Source organism: Lissotriton vulgaris, chromosome 4_1, assembly GCF_964263255.1.
Source record: "Lissotriton vulgaris chromosome 4_1, aLisVul1.2, whole genome shotgun sequence".
Taxonomy (NCBI): domain Eukaryota; kingdom Metazoa; phylum Chordata; class Amphibia; order Caudata; family Salamandridae; genus Lissotriton; species Lissotriton vulgaris.
The window spans coordinates 843,929,401-843,945,449 of record NC_141691.1 but is presented as its reverse complement, the minus strand read 5'-3'; the positions used below and the strand labels follow the sequence as shown (position 1 = coordinate 843,945,449).

General features: G+C 41.3%; 1 protein-coding gene across 1 annotated transcript in view; it reads right to left on the bottom strand.

Moving 5' to 3' along the window:
- Positions 1-16,049, bottom strand: part of SERPINB5 (serpin family B member 5) — a 133,761-nt gene that overhangs the window by 67,915 nt on the left and 49,797 nt on the right. The window contains exon 2 of the mRNA XM_086965165.1: positions 4,703-4,880. Within this exon, the coding sequence (XP_086821291.1) occupies positions 4,703-4,870 (168 nt within the window). The 5' untranslated portion in view covers positions 4,871-4,880. The remainder of the gene's footprint in view (positions 1-4,702; positions 4,881-16,049) is intronic.

The window sequence follows — 16,049 nt, the reverse complement described above, 5'->3', positions numbered from 1 at the left end:
AACGTGCTACTAAAGTGTCCTAGCTAACTAGATAATGTATGTTGTTATCCCTGGCAGCAGTACAGATGGGAGGAGGGCAGTCTTTAACCTACATAGGGTTTTTGGTCTGAGTTGGCAGTGCCGCTCCAAATCCTCCTGCCTAGCACTACTGGTGGTGAACCACCCCCTTCGATCAATTACCCGGTTCAATTAGCTATTCACGGAACTAGTCAGTCATCTACGCTCACGGTACCAATGACTTCTGGTGGTGGGACACTTCAACTACCACTGGGACGAGGCACCCAGAGAACCCAATGGCAGTCAGCTAGATGAGGCCATGACCACAATGGGGCTTCAACAGCTTGTTAATTCCCCTACCCACGACAAAGGACATACCCTCAACCTCGTCTGGACCACCCAGATACCGGCTAGCCTGACAGACATCAGTCCTTGTGCTTGGTCAGACCATTGTCTGATCAGGTGACGGGTTCCACTTGCCACTCGACCGGCACAACCACCCCCGGAATGGAGAGTGTTGCGATGGTGAATAAAAATCGTGGCAGGCGACATAGTGGGAACTCTGCACAGAATCTTCCCTAAAAGGCACCTAATGGAGAACCTTGATAAGGAAAGTAAGTCCCTCAGTTGCAGGTTGAGAGAGGCCATAGACAAGGTGGCACCTGCTCGGAGGTAGAGAGTTAGGAACGAGGGCAAAGGGGCCCCCTGGTTCAATGAGGACCTGAGGGGAAGGAAGCAAATTCTGCACCTATATCAGAGGTCTTGGCGCCAATCATATGACCCAGCAGCGCTCGCAGAATAAAAATCAGTGTTAGCTACATACAAAAACGCTATTATGACCAGGAAGGCTGAATACTACGAGGCCAGTAATATGGATGCCAATAACAATAAGAAAGAAAGCTTCTGACTTCTAAAAGAACTTAGTCAGAAACAAGAGTAGAAATCCACTGCTAGCCCGGATGATTGCAACAAGTTCCAGTCCTTCTTCCTCCATAAAGTCAGGGACATCTTAACTGACATACATACTACACCCGTTGACCAGTATCCTCTGGTGACGGACCCAGCGCCTTCCACGGCAAGCCTCTCACCGCCCTTCCATGACTTGACAAGACTCCCTGATCCATCTGATGGACCGTGTCAAGTCGGGCTCGCCAGCGGACTACTGCCCACCAAGGGTGTTGAGAATGGCTCTTCCTGGTGTAGAGAGGGATGTCCTTGACCTGCTCAATCAATCATTAGAAACAGGCTGTGTCCCTGCTAACATTAAGGAAGCCAGGGTCACCCCCCTACTGAAAAAACCTGGGGCAGATGCAGGCAACTTTAAGAACTATAGGCCCATCCCCCAACTTCCCTCCTGGCAAAAGTAGTGCAACAGCATGTTCTCAAAACTCTATCACTCTTCATTGAGGAACAACAGCTAGTCCAGGCGGCAGGCAGGTTTTTAGGCCCACCACAGCACAGAGATGCTGGGGGTGATGGACGAACTTAGACTCACAGCCGACAGCAGGAAGCCATGCGCCCTGGTTTTACTAGACCTATCCGCAGCATTCAACACGGTCAATCATGACCAACAACTGTAACGGATCTCAGAGTTAGGTAGTCCCATCCTTCCTGTCAGGCCGGGCACAAAGGGTACAACTGGTTGACCAGGTGTCTAATATTGGCGCACTAACATGCGGAGTCCCCCAGCGTTCAGCGCTGTCCCCCCTTCTCTACAACATCTATCTCCAGCCACTTGTGGTTGCTCTGGCCCGCATGGATTGCCAAGTATTCAACCACGCTGATGATACGCAATTAATCCTCCAGATTGACAACTCCTTCCATGCCCACGCAAGTGTGCAAAATATACTTAGGTTTACGGTTAACTGGATGACAGCGAATTCACTTAAAATTGATTTCAACAAGACCGTGGTTCTTGCCATCACTACCGGAAACAACCCCTGGAGCAACCTCTTCTGGCCACAAGAGTTGAGTACCACTCCTATGCCCGTTTCTGTGATAAAAAGACTTGGCATCAAAATAGATGCCAAGCTCACCAAGTGTCCACCGTGGTAGCGACCTGCGTGGGCGTACTGAGACAAATGCGGAAACTGGCTCCCCTCCTCTCAAATCCCAAACTACAAACGGTCATGTCAGCAATCATTGCGTTGCAATTGGACTATGGCAATGCTCTGTTCATTGGTCTCTCAGAAAAAATTGCTAACTAAACCACAAGTAACCATGAATGATGAAGCTAGGCTGATCTTTAGACTCCCCAGACAAGCACATGCCACTCCCTTACTGCAGCAGCTGCACTGGCTCCCCATTAAACAGAGAGCCAGTTTCAAAGGTCTCTGCATTACCCACAAAGCCATCCATGGCCAGGCCCCCAGTCCACATCAAGGAGCCCATCAAGAACTATATGCCAGGACGTACCCTCTGGTCGTCCGAGGCAGGCCTACTGGCCTGCCCGCGCTTCATAACTACCTCCAAAGGTGGCAGATCCTTTTCTGTAATTATCCCTCAACTGTGGAATGGACTATCGGAGAGCCTACGCAGGGAACCCGCCATTCTCCCCTTCAGGAAAAAACTTTAGACCCTTCTCTTTATCGAGGCTTTGGGCACAGCATGGGACTAGACTGTGAGCTTGTGTATCTGTACTTTGGTGGGGTTAGTGCTAAGAGACCTGTCGGTTAACAGGCGCTTTATAAATCAGAGTTAACATAACATAACATGACATAACATAACATAACATGACCTTTCAACCTACAGAAATACTATTCTACAGATCTTAGCTTCCATACAAATACATGTTCATTCCATGCTATTTACTTGTAATGCTACACGTTACCATACAATTTTTTTTTAAAGCCAGACCTATTGGCATTGCCAATGATTATTTGGACATGAGAACACACCACTTCCTCTTTACCCAGAACCTGTCAATACAAGTATTAATGTATTCATTAATTCATTCAGTTGCCTCTTTTACACTGCCAGGCTGTGAAGGTTTCAGCATACTTCGGGAAGCACAGTCTTATTTCTGGCATCTGCACACAACCAGTTACAGCTTTAAACTAGCTTCACTCGTGACTGATTGGTTTGCTTGGTGTCATACAGCTCGATTCATGAAAACCATTTTCTGCGAATTCTAAATAGCGATTAATACCGAATCGCAATTTAGAATTCGCATAATGGGATTCATGTAAATATGCGCGAAAAAACGCGATTTGCATCTGTCCGCAAAAGCCGATAGAGATTTTCCAGAAATCGCAGAATAATCGCAAAATCGGACAAATCCCGTGTTGAAATTGCGATCTCGCTAATATGGATGGAATTAATGAATGGATGAGTAGATGGATGGGTGGATGGATGGATGGATGGATGGATGGATAAGTGAAAGGAGGATGGAGAGAGAAAGGAAGGATGCATGACTTAAAGGGTGAATGGGTGAAAGGATAAGTGACTGGGTGGATGGATGAGCAAGTGAATGGATGGCTGGATGGGTGAAAGGGTAAATGGCTGGATGGATGAGTGAATAGATGGATGGGTGGAAGAGGGGATGGATGACTGTACGGATGGATGGGGTGAAAGGGTGGGTAGATGAATAATGGATGGATGAGTGAAAGGCTGGATGGAGGGATGGATGAGTGAAATGATGGATGGAAGGATATATGGTGGATAGGTTTGCAAATGGTTGAATATGTTTGGATATAAATGGGCACATAGATGAAAGGACAGAATGAATGGTGAAAGACTGAATGATAGATAAAAGAATGATTACACCTTGTAGCACCCATTATCTTAAGTAACATTTCCTATACATTGACTTTCATGTTAGTATGAGTTATTGTCTCTATATAATGTGTGTGATGTAACGCACTCAGAAACCCTGCCCTACATAATTGGGATGAGTAACACTATAAGAGAAATTAAATACACATGAGAGACGGTCTAAGTGAAGATGAGGGGCACCATTGAAGGGTGGTAGCAAGGCAGGACTGGCTGGACGGGGCATCTGGTCTTTCCCTGGGAGGCTGGCATGGGGGGGGGGGGTTGTTACTGGGGGTTGGCACTGCAAAGTTCCTTGTATATCCAGTAGTTTTCAATCAACCAGTGCAGCTTCTCTGATCCCGTCTATAACTCCTCCATTCTAAGTCCTCTAGGCAGTGTGCTGCAGCTCTGTCTCTGTTCCTAGTGGTAATTCCTCATTCTTAGTCCTCTAGACAGTGCTGCTAGCTGCTTCTCTTGTCCCGTCATTAACTCCCCCATTCGAAATCCTGTGGGCAATGTTACAGCTGTATCTCTCCTCACAGTGATAATTGCTCATTCTAAGTCCTCTGGACAGTGCTGCAGCTGCTTCTCTGGTCCTATCAGTAACTTCAAAACACATAGGTAAAATACATAGGCAATTACAATGCCAATAGCACTAACTCTCACAAATGCGAGACCTATTGCGTTGCAAAAGCTTGTTACTTGTTGTGCTGATGAAGTCTGGCACTCCATTGCTTTAGTAACTACATCAGTCAGTAGTACATCATTTGCAAATTTTGGATCATCTCCGTTTCTTAGGTTTTCTATGTAAATTCTATGACTGCCTGCACTTGAAGTAAAGTCCATATTTACTGATGCTCGCTAATCACATATCAAACACCAAATCATACCTCATACAGTATCAGCGCTGGAGGCAGATGTGAAAATAAGCTCAATATTTCAGGTGACTTACCTTCTTCAGTTTGGCTTCCGTGTCATTTCTTGCTCCTTTGCTAGCCAGAGCCAAAGATGAAGAGATACATATGGGTGAAAAAATTATATTTGCTTTCTTGTCATGTTCAATAATTTTTTTGTACATGTCCAGAGCAACACTAATGTTGGCGTGTAGGAGGGTAGCCATAACGAAAGACCTGCAACAACAAAAAGAAACAAAATTACCAATATATCCATGCGTTTGCTCAAGATGTAGTTGTGCTTCAAATATTCTTTTACATAAAGCGTGGACTAGTTGTCAGCTATTGTGTGCTTCGTCTCAGGTAGTAATTAAGTCCATTCACTTCGCTTTATTATTGACCCAGTGTCATCTAAAGGATTTTAGGTTTAAATCTTTTTATTGAAAAACAGTGCATCAAGATACATGGTTCATAAGCATTACACAGGTGAGTGCCCATCGGGCCCGGTAGAAGAATCAAAAGGCGCCAAGGGGCCTTAGCAGTGTTAGCAAAGTCCGACCTGTCTGGAAAAAGGCAGCTGTAAACAACATCAATTCCAGTAACTTCCCGAGGAAAGCTGCCCCCACCCGCAGGCCCCTTCCCCTCCCCCTTTGATCCCCTCCCCTTGTCCAGTGCTCATGTCTTCTCCCGGGAGACTGTGTTTCCAAGCATCTAAAGGATTTTAGAAGCCCAGGTCAGGAAATATTTTTGGATTACTCTGTTAGGAACAATTTAGAACCTTATTTCCCATTTTATGCTGCTTCAAGTCCCATAATACTACATAATGTTGAATTCTACATTGAATGTTTGAAACAAAAAATAGACAGAAGTGAGATGGGGAGAAATTTCACTTTGCCGGGGCACCCTTGGAAGGTGAGGGCCATGGGCAATTGCCACTATGCCCATCCCTTAAAACGTCTATGTGGTTTTCCTCTGTCTGTGCGTGCCAATCCCTTCTAAAAGGAGAACTCAAGTGAACAAAATAATTATTTATAAGGAATTAGAAATCTTAAGTATGCAATTTGGGCCCAATTCATAAACGCTGGTTTGGCTGTGAGTAGCTAAGGATCTCTTATAATATTCCTGGCCTACTACTGCACTCCTGGCTTAATCATGACTTACTCCTGGATTTCCAGGATAAGCCAGGAGTACTAGAAATGTAAGTCATAGCAGATCCACTGTGAATTGGTTCTTTTGTGTATAAAACTAATATTAATAGCACCTGTTACATAGATTGTTGGGGGGTGAGTCGGATCATATAGTTGTACAGTTTTCAGTTTGATTTCCTAAAACTGGCTTTACTAACAGATGAAACACAGATGAAGATGGAAACAAAAAGCATAGCGAGCAGTAGCATAATCTATACATAAGAGAGGTTGATATTTGGAGAAAAGTGGAGAAAAGTGGACAAGCGGGCACTAGTCTAATCCAGTCCTCAATTTTTGCTTGAAGCACATGAAAATGTATTGAAAAAAGGGATCGAGCAAGCACTCGGAGGATCCCCTAAATAATGGCATTTTAATGATCTCTTCACTTTCCAATGAATCAACAAAGTTGATCAACACTTTTTTAATAATTAAGAAGAAATAATACGCTGCTTCTAATATCCTAATCAGTACATTTATGTAAATACATAAACGCCAGAAAATGTAAGTGTTAGTATCAGTAAACCACAAATTTATTAGACGTCAGACAGACTTAACTAAGTTTGTTATTAACTATGAACTCGGACCAAAAGCTTAATTTCTATCTTAATACAATTACAATTTAATACTCACATATTGAGAAATCCATGGAAATCGTAAGGTATCTTAAAAAGAATTATCATGCTATAGGTCTGTTCTATTTTTAGAGGGTCAGAGTGTTCAAGATGAAAGATTAAACATCAATAAATGCTGAAAAATATCACATTCCTGGGGATTTTCCATTTATTTTAAAATCAATATATTCAATGAATGGGATTCTTGAGGCAATGACAGATACATTGGATTTACAACTTGGCCAAATGGCATTTTATGCTTTTATAGAAAACTTATGAGGATCAGGCCCATTCGACTGCTAATTTTAGGTCATCCAAAACCCCAAAGGGTGATTAAACTTCAATTGGAGTTTGTCTGGAATATACTTGGGTTGTAAGTTTCTGAGTAGGGAAAACATTGGCCTGTAATATCTCTCCCCATGAATATACAGGAGATAAGACAAAATGGCATTTACCACTAACAATGAAAAGGCCACATGTAGGGCAAGCATTAGGATCTCTGAAAACAAATAAAGGAAAACTTTACATAGAGAGGTACAGAGTCAAAACAGATGCCTTTTAATCAACACTTATTAGACGTGGCACATGCTTCAAGGTAGCAGCTTCACTAACAATGTGGATTAAAAAGTCTGCCAGTGGCTCTGGAACAAAACAAGTCTGGCAAGCTGTGATCACAGGTTGGGGGTAACACACTCAAATAATGTGCTTACAGACGGTTGATAGATAAGTAGAATTGAGGTCTCTGTGAAATGAGACAATGGGGGAAATGGGGCCTTCGTTGCAGGATGGAACCTGCAGTTATCACTATGTGATAGCTTACATCGAGGTACATAAGGATGCAGGGGCATATTATCAAGAAAGGGCGTTACATTATCGCCGCTTTTATCGGCAGGAAACTGCCGATAAAGCGGCGATAATGGGCTTGATAATATGCTGTAAGGAATTCCAATCGAAGCCCATGTTACATGTCTTTACATCTAACATGGGCTTCGATTGGAATTCATAGAGCATATTATCAAGCCCATTAACGCCGCTTTATCGGCAGTTTCCTGCCGATAAAAGCAGCGATAATGTAAGACCCTTTCTTGATAATATACCCCGCTGTCTTCAAGATGATGCAATGTTTCTCCAAGGGTGATCTATGGCTTGGGGTGATGCAGACTTCTACCTCTCATAGCATAGATGTGATTTTAACTCAGTTAACAACAAATGCTATTAAATAAGCATTATCTGAAACTTCTTCTTAAGTGCTACTGATTGCAGCATTCAGCTGATAAACCGTACCATTGACTCCCACGAGGTCAAGGAGCCTAATCACTGTCCTGGGGAGGTGAGGTGGGCATATTTGAAAGTCATTTTAATTTGTAGTAGTACTTTAACCCAACGTTTTTTTGCCACAGGCCCTCATTACAAGTGGACTGCAAAATTAGGATATGTGGGTTAACTCATGTTGCCAAACATATCAGAAATATGAGTTATCTCTAATGGTAAACATCGGGGGCGATCAAATAGGCATCCACAGATACATCTAAGCACACCAAAACTGCTTAATTTACTGGGGAAAAATATCCCAAAAATATATGGACATGCAGATTTTGGAATAGTAAGCATCAAAACCCACATACTATGCTTCATCATGTGGGTAATACTCGTTATAGGCGATATTCACTGCACCTATGACATACGAACCCCTCGACGTCATATTTAGCTGTGTGTCCTAATATCACCACAAACCAGGCCGTTAGAAATAAGAGCCATAGTCAAGTAACGTATCTAAGTGGATTCAGTTCGTGAGCATCCAGTTTTGGCACATTCATACAGAAATGTACAGGATGTTTTGGAGCCAACAGATATAAAATAAGACCCGAACCAAGCTACCTTTGCTTAAAGTGGTCCCAAAATAATACATCGGTAGAGACAGCGCTAATGCCTGAAGGGTTCCCATTCACACTTCCTTGCGTTCCTTAAATGGTGCTCCACAGAGATTTGGACAGGCATATGTTGGCCAAAAACATCTTAAGAGCACAGGGCGGGTGGACACGATGAACATGAGATACATGACACACAGAGGGTATTCCTTTACAATTTACTTCACAGTTTATTCTCCATACCAACGGCGCCATGCACCATATTAAAGCTTCATATAAATTATAACAATCTTTCATCACAATATAGAGTGGATTACGCACACAGGCTATGTACAAGACAACCCCTAATTAAGTTATTGGGCAACACTCTTGAGACGAAACATGTGTTGGCTGGCTGGACCATACAGTCTTAAGACATCCAAAATAAAAGATAACATGTTTCGCTTTTATGGGCTGAGTAGATTAATTTATCCCACGTGTCGTGCTTGCAGCAACATTATTATTGGGATTTTCTACCGTGCCTTAGTGAGCATGGGTGAAGCTACTCTCCCATCTTGCGAAGCCCATTAAAAGCAACTAAGAAAGGTCGGACTTTCTAAACTAATTGTACATTTTGTCTTGCTGTAGGCCCAAATTTCTCTATACACCCGAAACTATTTTATTTCCAAACAGCAGCCATGAAAACACTTTGTCAAATATTGTTTCAACGCAATCTACTCGATGTATGGAGAGTTCACAGTCATAGTTCACACAAATTCACATCCCTTTCATAGTTCATGCAAATTCACATCCGTTTGCATAGCGCACACCACCTCCTGAGCAACTGATTATATATAATTTACTAATAAATGTAAAAAATTAACCTATCATGAAAAGATCTAAAATTATTACATAAAAATTAATTATAAAACCTAAGAATGCTTATATGAATATTTAGCAAACTACATATTAAAAGGTGAAATTAAATAGAAATATAGAATACATTATTAAAAATAACACCAAGAATATGGAAAATGTTACAGTTTAGAGAGGTCAGATTTACAATTCTCCCTTCAACCAAAGCAATAGTGGGACTTTTCTTTTTTACTATGGAGGGGTCAACTATACTTTCCCCATTCCAACCAGAGAAACAGTGGGGAAAGGGATGGACTTTTGAGGGTTCATATTTACTATTCAAACTCCAACTTGAGCAACAGTAAGGCAAGTGTTGGAATTAAAAATGGGTAGATTTACTATTTCCACTTTACCCTGAGCATGAGCATGGAAAGTGTTGGATTTTGAGGGATTGGAATTACTGTTCTCACTTCAATGTAAGCAACAGTAGGGAAACTGGAGGATGCTGTGGAGACTGTTTACTACTTCCTCTCCAACTAAGACAACAGTAGTGAGGGTGTTGGACTTTGAAAGGGTCATATGTACTATCTTCAGTCCAATATGAGCAAAAGAATGGAAAGTGTTGGTCATAGATGGGACAGGTTTAGAATTCCCACTAAACTATAGCAACAATAGTGAAAGTGGTGGAGCTTGTAGAGGTCGGATTTACTACTCCCACTTCAGCAAGAGAAAATGGTAGGGAAAGTGTTGGACTTCAGCAACACGAGAAAAATCGTTGCACACTGGAGAGGTCAAAATTACCAGTACCTCTTGAACCCGAGCAACAATAGGGAAAGTATTGGACTTTTGGCAAGGTCAAATTGACTATTCTACGCCAACTACATTAGATGTACAATTCCCATGTATATAGAAATCAAATCTAAAAAAAAAATATTACTGAAAAGTAAATAGTATTTCTAAAAATATGCAATTGGTATATTTAATTAAAATTATGTTTACAACATCAAAAATACAAATAAAAATAAAATCATCTTAGAAAGTATTTACAAATTAGCCCACCAGGTATCTCCAGAAAGTGCCACAGAGCTGCGTCGCAGAGAGGTGTAAAGAGGGGCGTGGCCTTGGACCACTTCTCTGCAAAGCAGCTCTGTGCCGGTTACTGGAGGTACTGGTGGTAGAAAAAGGGATAGTTGGCTCCCAAGGTTGACAATGGGGACTAACTACTACTCCTGTTACCTCCAGTAAATCCCACACAGTGGGATTGCTAAGAGGTGTTTCGGAGGCCACGCTCGCCTTTCTCCACCACTCTGGAAACGCGACTGGTATGTTATAGTTAGAAATTAGCATTTAAAAAACCTTTGAAATTTCCTGAAAAAAACATAGGTTTCAGGGACATTATAGTTAGAAATTAGCATTTAAACAACCATTGAAAATCACTGAAAACAAACAAAGGTTTCAGGCACGTTATAGTTAGAAATTAACATTTAAGAAACCTTAGAAATTCACTGAAAAAACCATAGGTTTCAGGGACGTTATAGTTATTTAGACATTTCACTCGTACAAAACCAGAGAAATTCAGCCGTTGTAGTTAGTTCAGCTTACTATAACTTGCGCCCCCGCAATGCACTGCTGATGACGTCACATATTACATCATTCATGACATGGTCAGAGACATCACTGATGACATCACTGATGACATCTGAAATGGTTGTTGGTGAGCAAGCCTGCTGTGCAGGTGAAACACATACAGCGCTAACCGACTAATGAAGTGATTTTTTCACAGAAGACACGGCGTCGTCATCCTTGAATTGCAAGGGATTCTGAGATATTTTGGACTGTACTTGGGGGCGTCCTTGTAGACTACGTGCCCTTTGTTCTGGAGCAGCGGCAGGCAATACCCGAGTTTCTTGGAAGTCATATATATATAGCCAAAGTAAAGGATAATTCTACAGCACATTATCAATATTAAATTAATAATGACTTACCACAAAAAAATAATATCTAACAAGATAAATGTAGGAAGGTGGAGTATTATGTAGTGAAGCTGGTTAGGCTAGGCTTCACTATGCAATACTTTCACAATACCCCAAAATAGGTCCATAAAATTTACACTAGTAAAATGCTAGCTCAGTCCTGGTAGTGTGGCACAGAGCAGTCAGGCTTTACTAGAGGAGCATGTGTTAAGCAATTCAGAGTATTAACTTGAACGATAAGTAATTAACACAACTCTAAACACCAATTTCTTTTAAATAAAGTGATTTCTATAAAGATTTAGACACCTATATGAGCATTATTGGATAAGTAGAACGGGAGTTATGGATTTTAGAAGAAAAAAAAATCTGTGCAATTCACTACAACAAAACCTTATTGTTGCGGTCAATAGAGAAAAGCACTAGTGGCAATTGAAAACTTACAGGTCGAGTTGCATGGAACTCACTGGTGGTTAAAGTGAAGTGGGTTCAGGAACCAGGTCACAACAGTTAGTTGCATTTTACCTGGCTAGTAGGACCTGGGTACAGAGTTTTCCTGGCTGTCCCTGGTGCTTGAGCTGAAGTCGCAGAGGAGTTTGTTTTAACATTTAGACGATGCTGGTGAGGAAACAAATACAAAAACCTGACAACGGGGCCACTGCTGTGGTGAGTTGAAAATTCTGAAGGGTTCCCTTGAGTTGCAACATCGAACAAAGATCAGTTTGTAGTCAATTTGATGTCCTGGAGTCTGGGGGAAATGGTAGCCACCTGAAGCTTGCAAGAAGTCAAGGCTACATTACCCACACTGCCTTAGACCCATGGTACTCATCGTATGGCCCGTGGGCTGCCAGTGGCCCGGTAGACTTTCCTTGATGCCCCGCAGACCTTGTCATGTAGTCAGTGTGTAAACATCAGAGGGTTCGTAAAGACAAAAGAGGGCCACTGGAGAATGCAGCTCTCTTCTGTTTTGACTGCAGTCTTTGTGACATCATACACCTGGCAGGAAGCAAATGCCCCTTTGAAAGTCAGCGCTCACATCTGACTTTTTAAAGGGGCCTTTTGTAAAGCTTCCGCCTGCCTTCGCTGACATCTCTTCCCGCAGCCAGCACACTCCGACAGCTTAGCTAATGACGTCTCCGCCTGCATCATGCTTATATTATGCCACCTGCAGCCAGCACTCTCTGCTTCCTTTTCCGAAAATGTCTCCACCTGTAGCCGGCTCTTCTCACGCCACCTGTAGCCAGCATTATCTACCACCATTGAGGACTTATAAGGTATGGATCGCAACTGCTACATCTAGAGCAGAGCAAACAAGTTTTTTTGTTGATGTGTGAAGTAATGCCAATGATGACATAGCTGCCAAGTTTTCAGATTGTGTATTTAAGCCATTGTCAAGGTTTCTGTTCTGCAACCAAATGTATGCCACTTAGAGGGACACTTTCCTGCAAGCGAACCAACGCCATGAAGTCCATGGGTAAAGATAATTATTGGAAATTAGACCAATTAGATGAAGGTTAGCTGGTATCTTTTTTTGTCAAAAAGTTAAGTCCTGATGATGGTCTTATAGATGACAACACACAAGACTGAAACGTCGACCAAAGACATCAACTCCTCAGCATTGTTTGCACTGAAGGATACCACGATACATTTAGGATTTTGGTTGTCCTCGTTTATTTATGGAGCTGATGCATTGTTATGAACTGACCAGTTAATATAGATATACTGCTTTTCATGACTTTTATTTGAAAGTTTTGTTCTATTTCTTGTCCCGATGAATTTTCTTTGTGATTAACTTCAATACCATCAACTTCAAACATAACCTTTCTTTGCTGTGTGCTTCTTCTCTTTATTGTATTGTTTTACATTGAATATATTTACCTGAAAAGTTGTTGATTAATGTCAAAGTAATCCTGTGGATACATCGGGTTTAATTTGTCAAAGAACCTATAACTGATAATCATCATATTTGAACTCTTAATCAGGCTCTAAATGTTTTTCTTTAAATACTTAACAGTTGTTATTATTCTATGCGCATACAGATTGTAACATTAATGCTTGTTTACTCAAAATATATTTTTTGTTTAGTGAATGCCAGCTTGCACTGGCCCAGGAAAGAGTATCATCACATAGTTACCTTCACAGCTTTTAAGATACGTTCAGAACTATAAGTTTGATTTATTCATGAGGGCATTTAATAAGATTCTAATATAAAACAAGTTTGGAAACAAACAATAGTATGTCTTCTTCACTTGCCATGTTATTCATGATATGCATGAAAATGGCGTATGCCCTACCCCATCTAGCTTTTCTCAATAAAGCGCCAATATTGTTTGGGGCCAGAAAATTATTTTCCTACAAATGTACTTTGGGTATCTTTTTTAAATTTAAACCTTCATGGATTTCGAAATGCACTTAAAATGACACGAATAATATACCCACCCAGATCCACAGTTTAAAAAGAGTTCAACTCTAGCATCCTGAAGACTATCCTACGTCTGCAAATAATGATGAAAAATAACACCTGTCCCGATTTAAATACTCTGGCTCAACTGCGAAAGAATAGTATTGTTGAGACGTTTGTCCAACCATCAGTTTGCATATGGGCTGCAATTAGAAGATGTGCGGAAATTCCTAGCTCCATTCCCCAGGTAGATGTGGCAGGTCAAACCTGGCCATATTTTCCTACTGAACATTCTCGGAAAAAGTACTGTGACATCTAAAATATGCAGGTCATTATTCATTTTGACTGTTTTAACTTCGATTAAATAATTACCGCACCAGTTAAATTCTGTACCACGGAGCATTGGTTTTTAGCAGATGGGATGATTTTCACTTTGGGGGCTGGAGCATTCATTATCAAAGCCTACCTGTTCATGACTGCAGATGCGACTTTTCTTGTGAAACTGAAATTATTACATTAGGGTTAAAAGGTGATGTATGCTACAATAGATTTAATGGGGAATTAGTGTCACAATAGTTTGCGCAAAGGAGACACTCTCACACTGTTCACAAGGTAAGGTGCCCCAATACTTGTTAACAACTCTCCATGTGTTAAGTGCTGCACGGGTAAAAACTACTGGAAGGTACTGCCTGTTATTGCACTTGCTCACTTCACACCTTCCAGTCATTGCAACATTGTTTTCACATTACACTGCACTAATTTCTAGAAACTACATTTTGCACAGCTGCTATTCTGCAGCTTCTCCTATCACCCTGTAATGCTCATTCCCCACTGCCCCAGCTTTGCCAGTCTACGTTTTAGCTCCTGTCAGTCCATGCCTCACTGCATATATCAGTTTTGCATTCAAACAATTTGAATTGTAATGCATTTTCTTAGATCACACTGTTTACCATTTGCATCTCACAGCAACTGTTCCTTTTCTTTGCACAATTTATCCACGCTGTACACTAATGCCCAGGTTTACTAATGATTTATGCAGAGTTTGTTTCACACAAAAAAGCAACCCTGTTGCAAAGTGTTGGGGTGGGATTTACTATCCAACGCAAACTAGTATTTGCATTTCAAAGTTCCCAAGAGTAAAGCAAAGTTGAGTTATGCTTTACTAAGTGTCAACGGGGTGTTCCCATGCAACCACCCGTGGGTTTTGACACTAATCTCTATGCTAACTTAGTAAATATCTCTTATTTTTTTCTCTTCTCTCTTTCCCCTTGTATTAAGGTGTTCAGCGGAGCTGTGGTTGCTGCACTGCATTGCATCGAATGTTAGTAAATCTGGGCCTAAGTCTCACTTCATGTATTTATGTTCAGTTGTAACTACTCAATATGGCAATTTATTTGAAACTGAGGGAATTCAAACTATTTTCAGTTATTAATACTTTTGACAAGCAGGTTAACAATAATTGAAAACAAAACATTAAAAAGTTTGAGTGGTGAAAAAAAAAACACAACTCTCCATGGTTAGAATTATCCTTAAAATATTGATACACATTTGCAAAGTTATTTTCCTATGTTAATATTTAATTACAGTAGGACAAAAATGACCAGCCATTCAGTAATTGAGCACCATATGGCACGTGCAAATAAAAATGAAGGTGATCAGTGAACGGGTGGGAAACGTTGGGCATACTCAATAAAATGTACACTTTCTTTAGATTAGCTCGAAACTTTCCCTATGCTATTACAATAAACTCTTGCTATTAAAAGTCCAGAAAATGTGGCTAGAAACTTTGTAAGCGAGAGTTCTGGTGGACGCCTATTCAAATGTATGAGTTGCCTTCTCTGACCAGATCAAAAGCACCACATTCTGCTGCTGATTCACAAAAGCATTTATGAGTACGGGAAGCAGTACTACAACAGTACTCTTTTACATATTGTTTCATGCCTCGGTGATTCGGCCCCGAGCTTTCAATTAGTAAAAGTGCAGAGGGCGCAGTCCTTTCAATTTGTACTAATTCTATATTAATATTTGGGAGAATATTGCTATTTTGCATGGGAAATACTAGATATTTGGGGTCCATTCACAATGGAATGCAGGGGGAATACTAAAGTAACAAGTTAAGTTCCTCTAAAATTACTTAGTGCATAGGCCTCTTAGGGGAATATTGATAAGGAAGTGGTGGAGGGAGGAGTTAGCTTTCTTGGCTTAACGCCTCTCTCCGCCAATTCGGAAACGCAAGGCTGCACTATATACACAAGGATATGGTGCAGCATTGCGATTCCCCCTGTGATGGTGCTAAGTTTCACAACTTAGCGCCAATGTAGGCACCCTTGCACCAGAGTGCAAGGGTGTCTGCAAGCAGGGACGTTTGTTTATGTACAGGAAGGGGTCCCTTCCTGCACATAAACAAACCTAAAATGCCAGTTTGTTGCTTACATGTGCGCTGCTTCATGCAGCACACATGCAAGTGACAAAACGGCATTTGAAAAAAAGGTAAGGTTATGTACAGGAAGGAACACCTTCCTGTACTTACACAAA